Raw genomic sequence first — 23,988 nt, 5'->3', positions numbered from 1 at the left:
AGGAATTTGGGGAAATAATAACCATTTTCTAAAAGACAACATCCCTAAAAATGGGGATCTTCTCCCAAATGAGGAAACTTCTGCTCACTCTACCCCCTACCCTCATTACAATTTCAGACAGCTCCACGGGAAATGCAAGAGGTGTCATTGATCAATGTATGGATGATAAATTGGATTTGTTAAACTGTACACGATGCAGGGATAAAAAGCACAGATTGGGCAACTAGATGAACGAGAATTCTCTGTGGAAACCTGCTGCTTTACAGGTGACTTTGGGCAGGTCAGTTAACCTCACTGTGCCTCAGTTTCTCCTTATGTAAGATACAGATAAGAATAGCACCTATTTCATTTGGTGAGCATTGAATGAGGTAACACATCTCAAGTATTTTAGGACAATACCTGTTTCATAGTATGTTTTCAAAAATAAATATTAATGGCTGGTATTAGTGTTGTTAGAATTGATGATTCCAGTTATTTCATTTAGAATAGCTACACAAGAACAATAGAAAAAAAAACACTTAAGATCTCTTCATTTTGAAGTTAAAAACAAAAACTGTCATTCATTCTATGTACAATGTAACAATTGCTGGCAAGTTCCAGGCACCAAACTAATTGTAGAGGTGAGGATGAGTACAGTAAATTATGTCTGCTCTTGAGGATCTTAGCATCTAGCAAGGAAGAGAAGATCCTCATACATTAAAAGTAAACATTAGAGCATGAGTTGAAACAGTATAAATCATTAGTCAGGGTAAGGAAGTCTATAGGGTAGTGACATCAATTTGACAAATCTCTAGAACTTATATATCCAATGTATGAGGCTTCCTGAGAAATTGTTTCCACTCAAAAAAATAATAATAATAACTTTTTAAAGATTTGCCACCGACATCCACTGGTTGGGAGTGTAAAATCTGTGCTTATTTAGGGGTCTTTTGGCAATGTCTATCAAAATGAAAAATACATGGCCTTAACTCAGGCATACTACTTCTAGAAATGTACTATATATATATATATATATATATTCTCACATATGTGCAAGGAAATATGTATAAAGATGTTCACTGCAGCACTGCTAATTATACATTGGAAACAACTAAATGTCTCTCAACTGGTTCTCAGAGAAATAAATCACAGGAAATGTATATAGTGGAATTCTATGCAGCCATGAAGAAGAATAATGTGGATATGAAAGTGCTTATATGGAGACATGCCCTAGTCATACTACTGAACAAAAAGAGCAGCCTGGAGAATAAAATGTGACAATTTCACATTAGCAATGAATTAATATGAGTCAGCAACTTCACTTCTGAGTTTGCTGCAGAAAAGAGAGTAGGGTGCGAGAGGAGGGTCCCATCCCAGGTCTCAGGTGAGTCCCTGGGATGGCCGCCAAGTGTGGGTTCTTGGCTTCACACAGGAAAGAATTAAAGAGTGAGCCATAGTAAAGTGAAAGAAGGTTTATTCAGGGAGATACACACTCCACAGACAGAGTGTGGCATCTCGGAAGGCAAGAGGGTTTGGGGCTGTCAGTTTTTATTGGGGTGGGTAATTTCATAGGCTAATGAGTGGGAGATTATTCTAGCCATTTTGAGGAAGGGGTGAGGATTTCCAGTAACTGGGCCACTGCTCACTTTTTGACCTTTTGTGGTCGTCCTTGTAACTGCCATGGAAGTTGGGGTGTGTCATTTAGTGTGCTGATGTGCTACAATGAGCATATACTGATGCTCAAGGTCAAGTAGAACTCGACTCAGCCATCTTGGACCTATTTGGTTCTAATCAGTTTATGTCGTGCCCTTGGGCTATGTCATTCTTTTTTTTTTTTTTTTTTTTTTGCGGTAAACGGGCCTCTCACTGTTGTGGCCTCTCCCGTTGCGGAGCACAGGCTCCGGACGCACAGGCCCAGCGGCCATGGCTCACGGGCCCAGCCGCTCCGCAGCATGTGGGATCTTCCCGGACCGGGGCACGAACCCGTGTCCCCTGCATCGGCAGACTCTCCACTACTGCGCCACCAGGGAAGCCCTATGTCATTCTTTTAAAGGTTGTGCCCTACCCACTTCCTGTCTTGGGTTTATATCCAAAAGAACTGAAAGCAGGATCAGGAAGAGATAACTGTACACCTATGTTCATAAAAGCATTATCCACAATAATCAAATGATGGAAGCAACCCATGTGTCCACTGATGGATGAATAGATAAGCAAAATGTGGCAAATACATACAATGGAATATTATTCAATCTTAGAAGGGAAGGAAATTTTGACACATGCTACAACATGTATGAACCTGGAGGACATTATGCTAAGTAAACCAGTTACAAAAAGACAAATACTATATAATTCCAATTATATGAGGTACCTAGATTACTCAAACTTAGAAACAGAAAGGAGAATGGTGGCTGCCAGAGGGAGAAGGGGGAAATGGTGAGTTGTTTAATGGGTATAGAGTTTCAGTTTTGGAAGATAAAAAAGTTCTGGACATTGGTTGATAACAATGTGAATGTACTTAATACTACTGAACTGTACACTTAAAAATGGTTATGATGGTAAACTTTATGTTATGTGTATTTTACCACAGTTAAAAAGTTTTTAAATGAGTTGATGTGTCATGTGTCTGCAGTACATACGTAGCAATTTCTGGAGAGTCCATTAACAGTACTTGCTTTTTTTTCCATTGGATACTCATTTTCCTATTTTAAGGTTTTTATCATTTATGAGCTGTCAATTTAAAAACCTTAAAATTGTTTGATGAACATCAGTAACAGCACTTTTGGGTTGTTATGCGACCTGATGCCAAAAGAGTGAATTAAGCGCTATGGTTTTTCTGGGAGGAATGAATAAATAGTGGCAAAGAGTGGTCAGTACGGACACAAAGATAAGTGAATTTTTCCTCATTTCAGAAGCAATGTAGCCGGAGCAGGAAGGGAGACGTTCTGACCAATTTCAGAGATGTTACAATGTGAGGGGCAAAAAACCCCGACAGTCCAGGGTGTGTTTGGATGACTGAGACGACTAATCTGATGACAGTCTCAGTGAGGAGTGCTTAGGGATGACTACTGGAAAAGTAGACTGGGGCCATATGGTGGCAGGATTTAAGGGACCAACTGGCACATTTAGATTTTGTTCTAGTGATAATGCAGGGCCACGGAACATTTTGAGCAGCAGAGTGCCAAGTGGAAAAGTGGACAGAGGAAAATTAAACAGGCACTTTAGATTGAATGCTAGAGTGGGGAGGAGAGACAGGAAGGAAGTCAGGCCACAGTAATCCAGGGGCAGGGTGATGAGGTTCAGATTCAGCATGGGCATTTGCCATTTCTCCTTCTTAATCATCCTCTAGCCTTTCATCTGAGGTCCCTCCTTTTCTCTTTCAGACTGCCCAGTTCCCACCAACGGGGGGCATTTTATCCTCATCTGGTTCCAGCCTTCATTTAACTATCTAGCATTTATAGCCATCTCTAGTCAGATGTGTGATAGCTTAATTGAATGAAATGTGTTTTGGATGGTTCATCTAGGTTTGTTTACAGGTATTTTTGTCTGGCTCATGAAGTTACTGTGGTCAGATTTACATCTGCCACCACTATTACTGCTCTGTTCAAGCTGACAGCCTCGCAGAGGTCTCCTTTCTCCATTCACTTCCTGGTCTCCAAGGCCTCCCATCTCCGCCCAGTTCAAACTTCACCTCTTCCATGAGGCTTTCCCTCACTACATCCATCCTGAGGAATGTTTCTGTCCCTCACAGCACCTAACTGCACCACTCAATGAACAGCACACATTAGCATCTAGCCAAATGTGACCATGTGTCCACATTTATATTTTTACATATATAACTATGTAAATGCATAAGCATCCCTGTTCCTCTGCCAGATTTCTGGAGTTTGGGTAGTCCTGGCCCAGGCACAAGGCCTGACATCAGGAGATGAAGGGATGATTAGGCCCAGTAAGAAGAGGTGGGAGGCTGAGTCCCAAACCTGACACAGCAGGTGTCCACCACTAGGTGGTAGTGGTAATCAAGCATCTTCTTCCGCTCTCTGTGCCTCAGATTTCTTATCTCTTATCTTTTAAACAGAGATGTTATCTGCTTTGCTTGGCACAACATAATAATAAGACCCTGGGCTAGCAACAGAAGAACGCTGGTTTCCAAACTGTCACCTTCACGGAAGGGCAGTGTGCTCTTTAAGTTACTCACTTTTCTGGACCTCATTATTCCTACGTATAAAAGGAGGTTAAACTAGATCAGAGGTTCTCCGAGTATAGTCCCCAGGGTTCCTGGGATCCTTTCAGGGGACCAACAAGGTCAAAACTATTTGGATAACAATATTCACAGCTATTTCTCTTCACTCTTTCTTGTGAGTGCACGATATTCTTGTTCTAAGGATAACTTGTAATGGGTTTCTTACTGTTATTTTTAAATGAATACATTTAAATTTTTTCCTGTTTTCTTAAAAAGGAAATATATACGTATGATTGTGTATATGTATACATCCATCCTACAAAAACAAAAGTTCTTTAATGTCCTAATAATTTTTAAGTGTAAAGAGGTCGCGAGACCATAAAGTTTCAGAACCGTTGAACCAGATTCCTAGACCGTCATTCATTCACTCAACAAATAACTGCCCCTCCTGAGGCTGCATTTTTTACATACCGAGGAGATGGTGGTGATCAAGACGTGGAGCCCGCTCCGATGCCGTTTACATTTGGGAGGGAGGAGGCAAACGAATATATCAAGACAACTTCTGAGAGCGGTAAGTGTCATGAAGGCATAAAGCAGGACACGTGTTTCATGCGCAGTGGAACCCTCCATTGTGCTGAGTCGGCCCCGGGCCCCTCACGCCCCTGAGCTGGCCAGGCGCGGGGTCGCTGATACCCCGGGACACCGAGACACCCAGGCACCGGGAAGCCGCGGGCGCTGACGTACCGTGACGTCACTCGGCCGCGCCAGCCAATCGCGGGCGGCCCTAGTCCTGGGCCTGCGGTGGCCCGCGGCCTGCGGGAGGCGCTGTGGCCCGTCGGGCGGCCCCGCGGAGCCGCCATAGCCTCCCGCCTCCCGCGACCCAACGTCTCCGCCGCCGGCCTCGCGCCGCCGCCATGGCCGACGTGGAAGACGGCGAGGAACCCTGCGCCCTGTCCTCTCACTCCGGGAGCGCAGGATCCAAGTCGGGAGGCGACAAAATGTTCTCTCTCAAGAAGTGGAACGCCGTGGCCATGTGGAGCTGGGACGTAGAGTGCGATACGTGCGCCATCTGTAGGGTCCAGGTGATGGGTAAGCGCTGCACGCGAGGCCCGGGCCGCGCTGCGGCCTCCGCGGGCCCGGCTCCGGGCGTAGGGGACAGACCGAGCCTCGGAGAGACTGTTCCTGGAGGAGTGGGGGCGGGGTCGCCCTGCCCCGGTGCCCGGGGACCGCGGGCCACGCCCGAGCTGTCGCCGGTCAGAGGGCTGCGGCCGCTGCCAGGGGCCGTGGGGTCGTTCAGCAGGCGCCTAGCGCTGGGGACTGGTATTCTGGGGAGAGAAATGGGTGGTAAGCAGTGCAGTTAAACAAGGTAATTTCAGGTAATGATGGGTGTGATCACAACAATAAAAGTAGGCGATTTGATGGGAGCTGGGAGGAACCACTTCGGTTTGTGTGGCCAGCTACGGCACCCTTTTCAAAAAGATCGCAGAGAGGTCAGGGTCAAGGCCCTGAGTCAGCGGGTCACTAAAGTGGTTCTGGTCACACACAACAAAGTGATGCTCTGGAGTCATCTTCCACAAAAACGACCCCTAGTCGTGCTCTGAGGAGGCGCAGGGAAGAAAAATGTTCCTAGCCGTTGCCTTTCTGGATGGGCTACTGTTCTGCTGGCTTTTAAAGCTGGATGATTCGAGACTGGTCAGATAGCACTCGCTTGGCTTGAACGGGAAGGATGTAAGCCCTTTTATTCAGAAACATAAAACTTCATCTCCTTCCTGGTCCCTTCCTATCATAGGATGCCATTTCTTGGAGAAGACAGTGCCCTGAAGTCAGACCTTTATGGAAAACCCTCTTTTACAAATAACTGTTACTTCTTTCTATGATATTTTTAATAAAAATATTGAACCAAGTGAAACCTTTTAGAACAGCTTCATCTCGTTATGTTTTATATGGTTTATGTTTTAAGATCTCCGACCACCTTGAAGAAGAGGTGCTCTTGAAATGCACGTTATGTTTTTAAATAGGGCATTTAAAACTCCTGCATTTAAGAGCATCTCCCGTTGCGGAGCACAGGCTCCAGACGCGCAGGCTCAGCGGCCATGGCTCACGGGCCCAGCCGCTCCGCGGCATGTGGGATTTTCCCGGACCGGGGCACGAACCCATGTCCCCTGCATCGGCAGACGGACTCTCAACCACTGCGCCACCAGAGAAGCCCTTAAATGTTGTTTCTTGAAGGTAGTTGGAGAACACTGAGGTTTCTATAGTTTGAAATCTTTGTGTCTTGCACTGAAAAATGAGAGAATTGGAGAAAATAACTTAAAAATTGCTCTCCCTTCTTGAGGAATGAAAATTGAAACCTATCAGAATCAAGCGATTTCTCAATTTACTGTCTCTGTAGTATGCTCTTATGTTTTTTATTCATAAGGATTTGTTTTAAAGAGAATTTACAACCATGGGATTCAAACATTTTTTACTTTTAAAAGAGCTTGATTTCAGATGTGATCCGCTTATATTTGTGTGTTTTAAAAGTACCTAGTTTATTGGCCTGCAATACAGCTCCCTTGTCCTTCCCCTTTCTTAAAAACTAGAATCATAATTTCCAGTTTGAGTGACATTTTTCACTTATCCGGGCGATTTTTGTTCTTTTGTACGACAAACTGTTAAAAATTTTATCCCCTAAATTTCCTTTAGTTTAAAAAAAAGAATTTCCTAAAAGAACATTTTATTTTTCTCCCTAAAGAAAAATTTTAAAATAGTAAACAGAAATGCAAAATTTAAAATAATGGTTGCAATTTTGCAAGAAATAAACTTTCCTGGGATATTTAAAGTAAGTCAAAGTATGGGCTGTAAATGACTCAGGGTTCACATTAACTTTCTAATTATAGCAAGTATTCTGCTACTGTGGATTAATGTTACAGATTTACAACAGCTGTGCTTTGGGTTCAGGAAAGTTTTCTGGACTAGACCTCTGTATTTTGTTTATGAGGTGTTAAAATCCACTTAGTGGTCAGGTGACAGCAGAAGGAAGTTTGTTTTTTAGCATCATTCTGAAAGGTGTTACTATACTCTTTAGAAATGTGCTGTTTTAGATATTAGGAACATCATCAAAAGAAAATGTTTTCCTTTATCTGCAACGTTAGTCATTTTTAGCCATTTAGGTCAGTTTTTGATAATGAATCTAAATCCAAGCTATAAGCATAATTCAGAGACTTCTAGATTATACAAAGAGCCCACTTAATCCCATGTCCTTTATATTTGGAATTCATCTCACACGCCTAAATGATTGGTTATGACTTCTGGATCTAAGATTTGCCTGCCAGCCCACTCTGATGTAGTTAACACTCTCTTCCTGGGTTTCCACTCTCCCCCCTTCATTCTGAAAGGAGCAGATGGCACAGCGAGCAAGCACTGGTGAGGAAGAGGCGACCAGGTTTGCTAGTGCTGTCAAGTTATGAAGAGCCAGAGTAACCTTCCACAGCTGTATGTTAACGTGGACGTTTGAGCTAACTTTTTGGAGCCTTGTTTTCCTAATTTGTAAAAGAGACAGTTGGGACCATGAACTCTAATTCTGTGATTACACAGAACCAGAGCCATGTCTTCACCCTTATATCATGATCCTTATGATATTTAGTTGTTTGCCTATCTACCTCGCCATTTACTGGTGAGACCAGGGACCCAGACTTGGTCATTTTGGTGTCGGCAGTGTATTACTCTTTGCCCAGAGTAGATACTCAGTAATTGTGGAATTGAAGAAGGCCTCAGGAGGCGGTGGTTGTTTTTAATCCACACTGAAGAGGCCAGGGTGGTGTGTTTTCTTAAGGGTGAGAGCACGCAGAGAGGAGCAAACAAATGCCTGAGCATAATCCAGTGTAAGAAGAGAAGCAGGCTTCAGCTCCACCGTGTTTCTATTTTTACAGAATTATTTTCCTCCAATTTATGTTAAAAACTATTTTTTTCTGTTGGTTTGAACTTCCTTTTACCCAACTTTGACTCCTTTCAGCTAGTGAATGAGTCCATTTCATTGGTTCCTAAAATATTCTATATTACCTCCTTCATCAAACAAATAGTAGTACGGATTCAATTTTGAAAACTTCTAGTATACCCTTTTGGTTCCCATTCCTCATGTTTTCTCCCAGGTAATTTATTAAAATATTTTACTGTTGTCGGGTAAATGCTTTGGGCTCAGAGGGAGCATTTCCTTAAAAAGAAAAAAAGAGAACCTAGTATTTAGGAGTTTTTTACATTTAATTTTTATAGAGATTATACAGTCACATAACTTAAAAACTTGAGAAAGTACACAGTGAAAACTCCTTCCCGTTCCATCCCCTCCCAGGTAAACTTTATTATTAGTTTCTTGGATATCATTCTAGAGTTTCTATCTGTGTGTAAGCAAATACAATATATATGCATGGCTTATTTAAAAGGATGTCTTGAAAATAAACTGCTCATAAGGTTGATCTGTGTGAACATGCCCAGTGAGCTTATAACTCCTAGTATAGTGGAGTATAGCATATTTTTCTCTGGTGGTTACATCCAAGGTCTTTTCATCAGAGCTTGTAAAAATAGAGGGTCAGTAACCCTTGTGAAATTGCTCATGGTCATAAGTAAATTAGTAGAGTGCCTTGTACTTTATTCATCTTTAAGCAGTTATGTTCAGATGAGAAATTAATAGTATGAGTCTTTTAATCTACATCTCTAACCCTTTGGGCCTTTATTTGACTTTGAAGTGTATGGGTTTTAAAAATTGCATTCTGAGCATCAGAATGAGAATTGCTATTTGTTTACTTTTAGATGCCTGTCTTAGATGTCAAGCTGAAAACAAACAAGAGGATTGTGTTGGTATGTTGTAATTTTGTTCTCTTGCTTTTTCAACTGAAGGTTTTCTCTCAGTGGGGATGTTTGAATTTGCAATTAAGATTGACTTTATCAATACACAAAAATAAACTGTAAAGCAGTGATCCATTATTAATATAAAATGTGTTGGTTCTCAAATGGTCTTAATGGAATTAATCTGTAAGTCCTTCAGTTGCTTTAATTGAAGAGAATTGGTTATATATTCTAGACATGGGCATGGTAAACATTTTGATAATCAAAAAAAAATAATTCTTTTCTATTAAGAAGAGTATAAAATAAGGAACTTGCCAAAACATCCTTCAAGTTTTGAGTATGTTACAGGTTAGTTTTGGTCAGTCAGGATTTTATTCTAACAGAGCATTTCAGTATTCAATATTCTTTTATGATCCGGTATTTAACTTTTCTACTGAGGTAAAAACAATTCTAAATCTCAAGATTTTTTTGGATGTAGTTTATAGAAAGTTTGTTAAATTTTATTTACATCTGGGACTACAGAAGTTGTCTTAGGCCAAATATTTAAGCAACTCAAAGGTTTTTATGTCCCAGTTCTGGAGGTCATCACTTCTAGATTGCTTATAAAAGTGTTTAAGGATTTTCCTGAAATGAAAGGTTACCTTTGTGTTTGTGTGGTTTACATACAGCTTCTTAATGATTTATGTAGTTTTGATAAAATCCTGTTTCTTCCTCCCAAAAGACTTAGAATGAGTCCCCTAGCTTCCTACTCCTACAACCAATTTTCACAAAAAGGTTTGTTTCCTGTTTTTTTTTCCTATTTCTTTTATTGTTCTGTTATAGCTCAGTTGGTCAAGCAAGGGATAAATGAAGCCCATGTTTGAGATTGTATCCCAGATTATGGGTGATTTCCCTTGGTTAAAATTTTTTCTTTGATTCTGTTTGTTTTAAAAATTTTCATTTGGGAATTGTGAGGTGTAGGCCAGCCTTATTTGATCATAGAGAGACCCTTTTCTTGAAAGAGACCTCTCTTTCAAAGCCAGCCACTTTGAAAATTCCATTCTGTTTGTCACGTGAGGAATTGCACTGCCTGTGGATGACTTGACACAGATCCTCACCACTTCCAGAAAACAACTCATTAGAGGTACAACTAATAATGTTTAGAAGCCTGTCACCTGTTTATAATAGCCTGCTATGAGCTAAAAACATTTAAAATTCATTATATCTTGCTAAATAAAAATCAGGAGAACATTTTTCAGTAAAATAAAGACCCACAGGTCTCCAGGGTCAGTGCCTGACTGAGGTAGTCTGGGATCTAAAGAAGGCTAAAGCCTTTTAATCTCCTAACTTGAGAAAGACACCATGTGGAGCTATGTAGGAACTGGGGGCCACCACAGCACCCACAGATTCTAAGCAGTGTTGGAAAGTTCCCAAGCACAGTGGTGTATCTCATTTCTTAAGTGTAATTTACATATGTAAGGTTCCATTTCTTTATAGCTAGAAAAAATTATTTTGACCAGTTAACCATCTTTATTCAAGATTATGAACCCTAATTATTACATAATCTAAAATAAGCTAGAATTTTGAGCTCGGTAATTTAAATTGAAATATGTAATGTCACATATTCTTTTTTTTCTTTCAGTCGTCTGGGGAGAATGTAATCATTCCTTCCATAACTGCTGCATGTCCCTGTGGGTGAAACAGAACAATCGCTGCCCTCTCTGCCAGCAGGACTGGGTGGTCCAAAGAATCGGCAAATGAGAGCAGTGGAAGGTGTTCTTTGTGCAGTTGTTCGGAGCCCTGGTGGATCTTGTTATCAGGTGCCCTACAAAGGCTAGTACTCTCCAGGGGGCTAATTCTTTGAATCGGAGGCGCTGGATCTGCGGTCTTTTGGGACTCATCAGAGGCATGGGTTAGCCTTTTTCAGTTTTATTTGCAGAAATTCTCTACAATTAAGAAGATAATTTATTAAAGATGGTCTTTCCTACCTCTGTGGTATGTGTCTCACACACTGCTTATAAGTGCTATAAAGGAGAGAACTATAAGTTGAACAACGTTTATAATTTACCTACTGATATCCAAGGAGCTATGGAAGCAGTTCCGTTCAGAAGAGAACTTTTTGCATGCTTATGGTTGATCAGTTTAAAAAAAAACCACAATGTTATAGTAACAAAGTGCAGTTTAAAACCCAACTCTTATCCTTAATCTGTTCCTAATATTTATTTTTGGCAGGGAGGGGGATGATTCATGAAATCTTTATTTGATATTATGAGAATTTAAAGTTTGGACCAGTGAACAGGGTAAATAAAATTTAACCTTTGGTTGTATGAGATTTCAGTGGTGTTCTACATTATCATCCTCTGTCTCTGACTCATCAAGAAAACCTAGATCTGCACTCACCTCACTGTTCAATTACTGAGTGGTAAAGGACAGAAGTATTTTCAAGATCTAGTCATATTGCGTTGTAATTTAACTGTGTTTTAGGTGGAACGTTAATGAGGGGAAAATGTTTACCATTGTAGCATTGGATCAAAAAGTTTATTTTATCACACGATGTTTTAATAAACGGTTTATTCTGTTTACCTCATTTGAATTGTCATTATTGCAATTTTATGCACAACCTTCAACTTAATAAGCTAATTTGTCAAGTGAATGCTTTTGTTTAATTTGAAAAAATATTCATTTGCTCTTTCATTGGTGGTAATAAAATTTTAACTTTATTACCTAGAAACATAAGTGTAAGAAAATACTTAAATTTTATCAAACCAACTCACATTCAGTGGAAGTTATCAAGGAACAATTTGTGAGCCACAATTTATGAACCCATGAATTTTTCCATAATAGAGGCTACTGCTATGCATTTAAAAAACCAAAATCTTAACCATTCACTTCTGCAGTTTCAGAATTTGCCAATCTGAATCTCTTTGAATCTAAGGAATGTGAATACATAAAAGAATATTAAAAATATAATAATTAGGGCTTCCCTGGTGGCGCAGTGGTTGAGAGTCCGCCTGCCGATGCAGGGGACACGGGTTCGTGCCCCGCTCCGAGAAGATCCCACATGCCGCGGAGCGGCTGGGCCCGTGAGCCATGGACGCTGAGCCTGCGCGTCCGGAGCCTGTGCTCCGCAACGGGAGAGGCCACAACAGTGAGAGGCCCGCGTACCGCCAAAATATATATATATATATATATATATATATAAAATTAAAATAAAAACTAGAATTCTGTATGCCTTCACCTTGCCTATTTATTTCTTGTAGATTTTGCTTTATTATCTTTTTTTCACAATTATCTACTGAAAGAATTAATCACAGTATACAAATATGTTTGGACCATTTGAATGTGTTTCTTGTGCAGTAAGCTGTTTTAGCAGCTCTTTAATCTTTTTAAAAGGTTGTGTCTATAAAATGTGAACTAAATATTTGGCTTTGCAATGGAGAGAAATAGAATGTTGAGTTATTTCTGTCAGTATGACAGTATGTAAATGAAATGTAAAGGATGGTGGTAATAAGTTGATTTTCCACACCGCAAAACTGCAGGTCCACCGTCTAACAAAGCTCTGTTTCTATTACACATCAGCATCTGAGGGTAGAAGAGGAGGGACTGGGACAAAGCAGCACTGATCCTATACCCAACCTGGGATGATATCAGCTCATTTGCATAGCCATCTGAAAGTTCAGTACACGTTGTTTCATCAGAAGGAACATGCTGTGACATTTATGAATTCCAATGCAAAGCATTGAACAGGTTTTTCTTTCCATTTGATTAAACAATGTTGAATTTTACTTCACTAGTGTATTGGAAACACATTTGTCATCTTTGGCTGTATAACTTTCCATCTATGCAAGTTGCATTCTTGTATTAACAGCTGACATCTAAGTAAATCTCACCCTACCAAACCCACTACTTCCTTTTTATAAAAAAAAGTCCCATTTACTATCCTGAAGTGAAATTCATAAATATATCTCCACACTAATTAAAATGTATACAATAATAATTGTAATATAAAGTAGAAATAAAAGGAAAGTAATTTATAATTCATTTCTTTTTCAGTATGTAAATGCTTGAGCACAGTTACACCAGAAGACATAATGAAGTAGGCTGATGAATGCATGCATGTGTGTGTGTGTGTGTGTGTGTAGTGTGTGTAATCACTACACGAAGACAGCAACAATGTAGACTATTGTGACTCAGAAACATGAGGAACATTTCCATTGATAAGACTTTTTTTCCCCCAAAATGGTGAACTGTGCTAGTAAAGTTCTGAACAACACAAATTTACAATCTTGATTTGCAATTTAGTTGCATATTTGGAAACCTCAATGGATTTTAAAGCGATGCAGAAATGTACTTTGTGTTTTTATGGAAAAAGAAGTTAGGTTCTAGGCTCAGATAATAATAAACAGATTTTCTACTACATGAATGAACCTTCGAAAGTCGCTCAGGGTGCTGAACCATGTTTCTTCATGTGAGACTGTCTCACACGTTACAAGACACCAGAACTCCCTGGCCTCTACCCACCAAACACCAGTGGTACCATCAATCTTTGTGCCATCCAAAGAGAACATTTCCGAAACATCCCTTTTAGAGGTAGCATAGGCTGTTTGGGGAGCAACGGTTTAAGTGCTTGTACAGGCAATTACATACTTTGCTGCCACTGTCCTAATCCTAATATGACACACACAATAATTTTTTTTAAGTGTAAAGGTTTCAGAATTTTGAATAACTGCTATCCTAAAACGAAGAGTTCATAGAGCCAAATCTTACAGATCTGTGCCCTCTTCTCTAGAGGTGTGAACAGCTATTAAATTAGCGTTTAATACCTAGGACACACATATGATGGTGAATACTCACTTTAGGCTTAAAGAAGAAGCCTAAAATTGTTTCATAGAACTGAAGCTAATGTAGGAGGCTTTACGATCAGAAAAAACATTTTTTTAATTGTTCCTTTAGAGGTTTGGTAGACATCTGATAAGAAAGGTAACTGTTAAAACAATGCTTTGTTGCTTTTTTAGAAAATTGCCAAGGGCTAACTTTGGGTAATGCTCTGAAAAGAAAATGAGAAGATTTCCATGTTTACTTTAGTAAGCCCTTGTTTTAAAAAATACTTAAAACGTTACTGATTTGGATGTAAGGAAATTGGAATTAAAGTACAAATAAAATTTAAGCTATTTTATATTGGATGTCTGAATGATGTAACAAAATACATGAGAAATGTTTACATGATCGTTCCTCTTTTGCCATCTTTTTTTTTTGGCCATGCCACGCGGCATGTGAGATCTTTGTTCCCCGACCAGGGATGGAACCTGTGCCCCCTGCAATAGAAGTGCAGAGTCTTAACCGCTGGACCATCCCTCTTTTGCCATCTTTATGTCATTCCATTTCTACCACGGTTAGATTTTGTTCAACAAAATATGTCTTACAGGAAAAGTATTTTTTCTGCATTTTGCTACTCAGTTTAAAGGCTGAGAGCTGAAACTCTAGTGCCAGGATACCTGGATTTGCATCCCAGTGCCACCATTTATTTGTGTGACCTTGAAGTTACTTGGCCTCTCTTTACCTAAGTTTCCTCATGTACAGTGTAGATAATAATAATAATACCTACCTTACTAGATCATTTTGAGGATTGAAGATGAAATGGATTAATACACGCGTAAAACTGGCAACAGTTTCTGGCACGTAGTAAGTGCTACTGTTGTTACTTCATTTTAGTCATTTTTGGAAGCTCCTCTAATAGAAGTGGCACTTTAAAAATAATGTGTTTTTAGTTATGGGGTAAAGCACTCCTAACTGTGCTCAACAAAAGTTTTGTAAGAAAAAGTTAATTGTTGTAAACATGTTAGATTACTTGTAGCGCTATGAGATTTTGTGGAGGATGGTAATGAGGCCTTCATGACTTGCCTGTTACATTTTTTTCTAATCATTCAGTCAACATGATTTCCAGATTTTATATTAAGAAAAGGTCTGTAAATGTTGAGCTCTATTTTTAATTTTAGGTGTCCCATCTTAGTAGAAATATTTCATCAGACCTTGCAGATATGAATATAGCAGTACATTTTTAAAAATTTTATTGAAGAATAGTTGATTTACAATGTTGTGTTAATTTCTGCTGTACAGCAGTGATTCAGTTTTATATATATATATATATATATGTATAAAGTTCCCTATGCTATACAGTAGGACCTTGTTGTTTATCCATTCTATATATAATAGTTTGCGTCTGCTAATCCCAAACTCCCAGTTCATCCCTCCCCCACGGCAACCACAAGTCTGTTCTTTATATCAAGCAGTACATTTTTTGACCACTTGATTTTGGAGATATCCACATGTTTAGCAAATCAGTCTTTTTGACAGCCCTCGGTTTTTATCTTGAAAGACTTTCAAAGCAGGAATAAGCTTTACAATCAATCTCCTGCTTTCTCTTGTCTACGCACTGGATAAACCTGAGTCCGTGGCTGGAACTCACCCCGCTTTTCCTAGGTTGGCGGCAAGCAAGCTGTCCTAAGTGACTACAGCTGCCATGTAGCACAGTAGTAAGATGGCAATTCTGGAGCCACTCAGCCTGGCTTGGAATCTCAGCTCCATCTGTGTGATATTGCACAAGGTCCTTAACTTCTCTGTGCCTATTTCCTCAACTAAAATGGAATCATAATAGTATCTACCTTATAGAGCTGCCATGAAGATTAAATGAATTAGTGCATGTTAACTGCCTAGAGTGATGCCTGAAACAGCGTAGGCACTCAATAAATGGTAGCCATCATTATAGATCACTACTGCCACTGCCGATCTCTGGCTTAATTAGAGAATGGCCTTTCAGAAAGGTATATTGCTTGCAGTGATGCTTCTTGTAAGAATCCTGATGTTTGTGTGCACCTATAACCTGTAAAGAACTGTCAAGATGGGTTTTTAGGAGAAAGGTTTTCAACCTTTCTTTCTTTCTTTTTTTTTTTTTAATCCACCTCAACACATCCGAAAAGCACATTTCCATCAGTAACAACGGGCCCTCCCACAAAGATTCCCAAAAAAGTGTGTGTATAGCAAACGGGCAGGGAGGAGAGTTAGAAACAACTGCCCAGATGAAAATCTCAGGTAAAAAACTTGGAACTATTTTAGCACAGACGAAATGTTCTATGCCAGTTGCATTTTATCCTAGACTCTAAGGAGAAGCCTACTAACTATCTAAATTTATTGGAACTCATATCGAATATGTAACTAAATTCTCTCTACCAAAATTTTAGTGTAATAGAATAATCAGAATTCTTGCCAGACCACCAGGGCTGTGACTTTATAAATCCAAATACTACATAGCATAGAACAAGCTTTGCATGGTTGGTATACAGTCATCTAAGAATTGTAGCGATTCTTAGACCCTCCTTGTAAATTAACCCCTGCAGTGCTAACCCCTGCTCTGCTTTTTCTACTTTTATAAACATTATATATATATATATATGACATTACATATTGATAGTAAAATGGGATTATTTATTGCTTGCCATAACAATAGAAGGAATTTGAATACAAAGGAGTTTGCTGTCTTCAGATACGACAGGGCCTGTTAGGGAATGTTCGATTTACAATGGAATTGTGGAGTGGAATGTAGTGAGCCTTCTAAGAGACATGCAGTGCTCTGGGAAGTAGAAGGGACAAAACACAGTCTCCTGCAACGTATACAGTACAGTCAGCCCTCTGTATCTGCGGCTTCTACGTCGAGGATTCAACCATCCAGGTCAAAAGTATTCTCAAAAAAAAAAAAAAAAAGGTTACAGAAAGTTCCAAAAAAGCAAAACAAATTTGTCATGCACTGGTAGTTATTTACAAAGCATTCACATTGTGTTAGGTAGCATAAGTAATCTAGAGTTGATTTTAAGTATGAGGAGAATGTGTGTAGATTCTATGCAAATACCACACCAGCATCCTCAGATTTTGGTATCAGGCGAGGGTCCTGGAACCAATCCCCAACAGATACTGAGGGATGACTGCGTATGCCTATGAGGATCATTTCTTGTGTGGATCATGAAAACACATTTCTCTTTTATTTAACAGTATATGATATGTATGAGCTCCCTAGCATTTCTGGGGCAAGAACAAGCGGCCCCTTAAAGTAGTTGTTCACATTGCCGCCACATCCTTGCCTACCAACCTTGCCGTCAGTTCTATCAACACCCCACACACCCTCATGTTTGCCTGGTGGTACCCTTCTAGGTAGGGCAATGGGAGAAAGGGGCCTGCCCATTGACAAAAATACTCCCTTAAGGAAGAAAATAACGTGTAAAATCATTTCTTTCTTGAAGGGTGTAGATCCGTGTTATTGAAGAGTGTAGCCACTAGCCAATAAATTTAAATTAATTAAACTAAAATTTAAAATTCAGTCCTTTAGTTATGCTAGCCACATTTCAAGTGCCCATCACATGTGGATGGTGGCTTCCATATTGGATATCACACAGAACATTTCCCTCATGGGAGAAAGTTCTGTTGGACAGTGCAGGTGTAGATCATCCAGTTATGAGGTATTTCTATCAGAATTAAGGAATAATGGGAGCTTCAGGCATATCAAACTCCGTTTTAAGTGACCTTCCACCTTCCCTTTAAAAGATAATCTCTGGGGCTTCCCTGGTGGCGCAGTGGTTGAGAGTCCGCCTGCCGATGCAGGGGACACGGGTTCGTGCCCCAGTCTGGGAAGATCCCACGTGCCACGGAGCGGCTGGGCCCGTGAGCCATGGCTGCTGAGCCTGCACATCTGGAGCCTGTGCTCCGCAACGGGAGAGGCCACAACAGTGAGAGGCCCGCGTACCGCAAAAAAAAAAAAAAAAGATTATCTCTGGAAACTAGAATGCTGAACATGAACCTTATTTTACTAACTAAATCTTATCCTTGACAAAGAAAGAATTAAACATTGTTTTTAATTTATTTTATTGAAGTATAGTTGATTTACTGTGTTATGTTAATTTCTACTGTACAGTAAAGTGATTCAGTCATATATATAGAAAATATGAAATATTTATATATATACATATTCTTTTCCATTATAGTTTATCACAGGATATTCAGTATCATTCCCTGTGCTATACAGTAGGACCTTGTTGTTTATCCATTCTGTATATAATAACTTGCATCTGCTAACCCCAAACTCCCACTCCATCCCTCACCCATCCTACCTCCCCCTTGGCAACCACAAGACTGTTCTGTATGTCTGTGAGTCTGTTTCTGTTTCATAGAAAAGTTCGTTTGTGTCATATTTTAGATTCCACACATAAGTGATATCATATGGTATTTATCTTTCTCTTTCTGACTTTGTTCACTTATATGATAATATCTAGGTCCATCCATGTTGCTGTAAATGGCATTATTTCATTATTTTTTGTGGCTGAGTAGTATTCCATTGTATATATGTACCACATCTTCTTTAACCATTCATCTGTGTTTTTTTAATAAATTTATTTATTTCATTTATTTTATTTTTGGCTGCGTTGGGTCTTCATTGCTGCATGCAGGCTTCCTCTAGTTGCGGTGAGCGGGGGCTGTTCTTCGTTGAGGTGCATGGGCTTCTCATTGCGGTGGCTTCTCTTGTTGCAGAGCACGGGCTCTAGGCGCATGGGCTTCAGTAGTTGTGGCTCGTGGGCTCCAGAACACAGGCTCAGTAGTTGTGGCACATGGGCTTAGCTACTCCACGGTATGTGGTATCTTCCCGAACCAGGGCTCGAACCCATGTCCCCTGCATTGGCAGGCGGATTCTTAACCACTGCACCACCAGGAAAGCCCCTAACCATTCATCTGTTGACGGACATTTAGGTTGTTTCCATGTGTTGACTATTGTGAATAGTGCTGCAATGAACATTGGGGTGCATGTATCTTTTCACATTATAGTTTTCTCCAGATATATGCCCAGGAGTGAGATTGCAGGATCTTATGGCAACTCTATTTTTAGTTTTTTTGAGGAACTTCCATACTGTTCTCCGTAGTGGCCGCACCAACTTACATTCCCACCAACAGTGCAGGAGGGTTCCCTTTTCTCCACACTCTCTCCAGCATTTGTTTTTTGTAGACTTTTTTGATGATGGCCAAGAATTAAACATTTTTAAACCTTTAGCTGGTCAATTTATTGTACCTAGGGGGGAAAGACCCAAATACAGAACTTCAAAATTATTTGAAACACCCCAGTATTAAGTATAAAAAAGATTGTTGACAGTTTCCTGTTCTTTAAGTTTTGTAAGAGTTTCTTATACTTTCAAAATTACAATATTTTAAACTATAAATTCATGTAGCTGCTTTTGTGTCCTTGACAGATTTATAGCAACCAATCAACCAAGGGTGATTTTTCACTGTAAGGGACATTTGGCAATGTCTGGAGACATTTGTCTCCAGACATTTGTGGTTGTCACAACTAGAGACGGGGTGCTACTGGAATCTAGTGGGTGGAAGCAAGGGATGGTGCTAAACATCCTACGGTGCACAGGACAGTCTCCCACAGCAAAGGATTATGGGGCCCCAAATGTCAATAGCGCTGAAGTTGAGAAATCCTGGTTAATGCTAATTTATATACATTTTTATAATATTTTTGAGAAGTTGGAATTCCCTATTAGAAACTTACTGAAATATGGTCAATCACAATGATAAAACTTGCACAGCACTATGCACCAAATTCTCTTCTAAGAGCTTTACATGTATTAATTCATTTCATCCTCACAAAAACTCTTTTCCATTATCATTAACTCTTTTTACAGCTAAGGGAACATAAACACAAGAGGCTAAGTAACCCGCTGCTATGGACTAAATGGTGTCCCCCCCAAAAAATTAATTTACATGTCCTAGTCATATGGGATTGATGGTCTTGTAGGAAAAGAAAGAGATCTCTCTTTCTCTCTCTCTGTGTCTCCTTCCATCCTGGCACCCCACATGCACCAAGAAAAGACCACGTGCACACACAGCAATGTAGCCATCTGCGAACCAGCGAGAGCCCTCACCAGACACTGACCCTGATGTCACCTTGATCTTAGACTTTCCAGCCTCCAGAACTGTGAGAAAATAAATTTCTGTTGTTTAAGCCACCCAGTCTATGGTATTTTGTTAAGGCAGTCCAAGCTAAAACACCTGCCTAACTTTACAACACTAGTAAATGAAAAGCAGGATGTGAATCCAGGCAGACTAGTTCTAGAATTTGTGTTTCACCACTAGCTTATATTGTCTCAAAAGAATACTTCATTTGAATATATTTTTCTCCAAAATTGCTTTTGTAAAGTTTGTTCACATATTTCCGTTTTCAGTTCTGTGAAGACACACGCATACGTCTTTTTTCATAGCTGTAGTTTAGAGCTGTATATTCTGTGTTTTCAAGTACTGGCCAAGCCATTTCATTGTGTTCTGTACCATTTCATAATGTTCTATACCATTTTATTGTGCTCTGTATCATTTTACTGTGCTCTAGTATACTGCTGTAATATCTGATCTAAATTCAAACATTCAAAAGAGGTACAACTATTATGCATAAAATAAGTTGCAAAGATATATTGTACAATGCAGGGAATATAGCCAATATTTTATAATAACTATAACTGGAGTATGACCTTTAAAAATTGTGAATCACGGGGCTTCTCTGGTGGCGCAGTGGTTGAGAGTCCGCCTGCCGATGCAGGGGATACAGGTTCATGCCCCGGTCCGGGAAGATCCCACATGCCGCGGAGCGGCTGGGCCCGTGAGCCATGGCCGCTGAGCCTGCGCGTCCGGAGCCTGTGCTCCGCAACGGGAGAGGCCACAACAGTGAGAGTCCCGCGTACGCAAAACAAAAACAAACAAAAAAATTGTGAATCACGGACTTCCCTGGTGGTGCAGTGGTTAAGAATCCGCCTGCCAATGAAGGGGACACGGATTCGAGCCCTGCTCTGGGAAGACCCCACATGCCATGGAGCAACTAAGCCCGTGCGCCACAACTACTGAGCCTGCGCGCTAGAGCTTGTGAGCCACAACTACTGAGCCCATGTGCCACAACTACTGAAGCCCACGCACCTAGAGCCCACGCTCCTCAACAAGAGAAGCCACCACAATGAGAAGCCCACGTGCTGCAACTAGAGAAAGCCCGCACACAGCAGCAAAGACCCAATGCAGCCAAAAATAAATGAATGAATAAATAAATAAAAGAGTAGGTGCATATGACAAGATCATTGGTTAAAAAAAATAATGTATTAAAGTGTTTGGTACATTTTTCATGAATGCTCAAACAATACTGAAGCAGGTTATTACTAGATTTATCAATGTTTTAAAATTTGGTTCCCATAGTAAATAACATGGTGAAAAATGTTAAGCCCTTCTGTTCATGTAGAAGTATAATTATGTCTCAATACTTGGAGTTCCTTGAAAAGCTTACGTCCTTAATAAAGGCAGGTTCCATAAACAGATAATGGTGCAAAATATAAAGAATTAATTTCATGTTTGGTCTGGTATCCTCTTTTAAACACTAGTGAATCAGCTGGCAATACATTTGGCAGCAAATAACAGAAAAACTGACCACACCGGCTTAAAAAGATAGAGGACAATTGTCTCACACAATAAGAAGCCTGGGGTAGGAAGTCCAGGGCTAGTAGAATGGTCGGCAGTGCCATCAGGAACCAGACTCTCTCCTTTCTGCTCTTGACATCTTCATCTTAAAATCTCATTCTCGGGCTTCCCTGGTGGCACAGTGGTTGAGAGTCCGCCTGCCGATGCAGGGAACGCGGGTTCGTGCCCCGGTCCGGGAGGATCCCACATGCCGCGGAGCGGCTGGGCCCGTGAGCCATGGCCGCTAGGCCTGCGCGTCCGGAGCCTGTGCTCCGCAGCGAGAGAAGCCACAACAGTGAGAGGCCCGCGTACCAAAAAAATCTCATTCTCATGCCCTCTCCTTCACAGTCCCAGGATGGCTGCTGTTTTGTATGCCTCGTATTCATATTTTTGGAGAAATGTGAGGGGGAAAAGGATATTTTTTCTTTAGCAAGACTTTGACTTCTACTAGGGAAGGGCTGTCCTTCCTAGTGTCTTTACTCTATTACTCATTGGCCAGAATTATGTCACACAGCCCCTTCTAGACGCAAAGGGAAAGAGAGATGAAGTTTGGCTTTCCAGCTGTTACAGTAGAGGGATAAAAGAGGAAAAGTAATTGGGAATAGGTGTTGAATGAATCAACCCATATTATCTGCCACGATTCATGTTAGCAAATAACTTAACAATTGTTTATAGATGGGGAGTTGCTGCTACATGTGAAACCATGCCCCATAGGGTTCACAGAAGCTGGGGACTAACAGAAATTCTTGAGCTTGTCTTACAGAACAACAAACAAGGGAACAGCTTGTTAAAAACCCCTCTGCTTGTAACCTGCCTTTACTGGTTAAGCACGCTTTAGTTTTTTTTCCTTAATTGCCTACCCTCCAAGCTTCACACAGCCTAGGTAATCTATCACAAGAGTCATTAACCACCCCTATAGATAACACCTCTGACCTATGGGTTGCTAGTAACGGGGGCTTAAGTTGTTTTTTAGGAAATTGGAGTCAGCTCTTGTCCAATTTGAGCCAGATAAGACTGATTGAGATCACCGATCTCAAAACTGGGCCTGCACGGGTGTCCCATAAATGACCTTTTGATGTTAGAGGGCCAAAAACTCCACCCTCAGACCATGCTAAGCACCTCCATTTTTGATCATGCATCCCACAAAGAAGCATGTAACCCAGATATACCTGCACAGAACACTGATTACCTCACTGTTTCTCTACCTCCAGTCACCTTTCTCCATGCCTAAGACCACTCTGCTCATTTATCCCATAAATATCTCAAGTCCCTCGCCTTCAGGGAGGCAGATCTGAGACTTGTTCTCATAGACTCTTAGAATTGGAAAGGATCTTAGAGATCATTTTCTCTCTGAAATGACATCTTTGTGTTTATGTTTTTGTTGTTGTCATCTTGTTTATAAATTTATTTATTTTTGGCTGTGTTGGGTCTTCGTTGCTGCACACAGGGTTTTCTCTAGTTGTGGCGAGCGGGGGCTGCTCTTCGTTGCAGTGCACGGGCTTCTAATTGCAGTGGCTTCTCTTGTTGAGGAGCACAGGCTCTAGGCGGGCGGGCTTCAGTAGTTGTGGCTTGTGGGCTCAGTAGTTGTGGCTCATGGACTCTAGAGCACAGGCTCAGTAGTTGTGGCGCACAGGCTTAGTTGCTCTGCAGCATGTGGGATCTCCCCGGACCAGGGCTCGAACCTGTGTCCCCTGCATTGGCAGGTGGATTCTTAACCACTGCGCCACCAGGGAAGCCCGTGTGTTTATGTTTTTAGATATGCTGACTTGTAAAGCAAAAAAATTTAATGAGACTTTAGTACATGTCCATTATGACACAAATTTGGATAGTCTAATAAAATTGTATGTCTCAAAAATATAACTCTATAAAAAAATCATTTTATACAGGCTGTAACACCACTTTTATATATTTTCCCTAACTCTAATTTTATGCAGAGATTATAGAGTAATTGGTCTTTGTATTTTGAAACTTTGAACTGAAATAGCACATGGAATCTTTTACAAATAAAAACGGTTACTTCTACAGTCATCCTGAGAAATTTAAAGTGTTTGGAAAGATATAAATCTGATGCTCTTACCTAGCTATCTTATTTCTGCCTTCACTGCCTTCCTGCAGAACATTCAGCTTCTCTACTAAAGAACATGATCGGTCAACAGAATACTGCCTGATGAGGCCATATTACCAACAAAAGCTTAATTAAGGAGCTGGATATTGGGCAAAATAATTGAAAAGATACTTCGAAAAAGAAGATATACAAATAGGCAGTCAGCACATGAAAATATACCTAACATTCCTCATCAGAAATGCAAGTTAAAATTGCCATGAAATACCTCTACGCACCCTGTAGAACAGCTCAAGTTTAAAAGACTGATAACACCATGTCTTGGTGAAGATGTGAAGGCTCTGAAATTCTCCTCCATTGCTGGTGGGAATGAAACATGGAACAGCCATTTTGGAAAACAGAAAGCAGTATCATAAAAAGTTAAGTATGCATCTATCCT

The 23,988-nt window shown here is 40.4% G+C and overlaps 1 protein-coding gene across 2 annotated transcripts; it reads left to right on the top strand.

The window, feature by feature from the left end:
- The first annotated feature begins 4,975 nt into the window (after positions 1–4,975).
- On the top strand, positions 4,976–11,541 carry RNF7 (ring finger protein 7). Of its 2 annotated transcripts, none has more exons than XM_060149715.1 (3): positions 4,976–5,241; positions 8,945–8,992; positions 10,602–10,658. In XM_060149715.1, the coding sequence occupies exons 1-3, from the start codon at positions 5,074–5,076 to the stop codon at positions 10,656–10,658; spliced, it is 273 nt and encodes a 90-aa protein (XP_060005698.1). In that variant the 5' UTR covers positions 4,976–5,073. The 2 variants fall into 2 exon arrangements, with proteins under 2 accessions (XP_060005698.1, XP_060005697.1); XM_060149714.1 differs by having other exon boundaries at positions 4,990–5,248; positions 10,602–11,541.
- Positions 11,542–23,988: the final 12,447 nt, after the last annotated feature.

This window comes from Lagenorhynchus albirostris, chromosome 5 (assembly GCF_949774975.1).
Source record: "Lagenorhynchus albirostris chromosome 5, mLagAlb1.1, whole genome shotgun sequence".
NCBI classification, from domain to species: domain Eukaryota; kingdom Metazoa; phylum Chordata; class Mammalia; order Artiodactyla; family Delphinidae; genus Lagenorhynchus; species Lagenorhynchus albirostris.
This window is presented reverse-complemented; position numbering and strand designations above follow the sequence as displayed.

Excerpts from the sequence above, each read along its gene's own strand:
- RNF7 (XM_060149714.1), top strand. The coding sequence starts at position 5,074 with ATGGCCGACGTGGAAGACGGCGAGGAACCCTGCGCCCTGTCCTCTCAC. Across the intron at positions 5,249-8,944 it reads CTGTAGGGTCCAGGTGATGG|ATGCCTGTCTTAGATGTCAA; the intron begins GTAAGCGCTGCA and ends GTTTACTTTTAG. Across the intron at positions 8,993-10,601 it reads CAAACAAGAGGATTGTGTTG|TCGTCTGGGGAGAATGTAAT; the intron begins GTATGTTGTAAT and ends TTTTTCTTTCAG.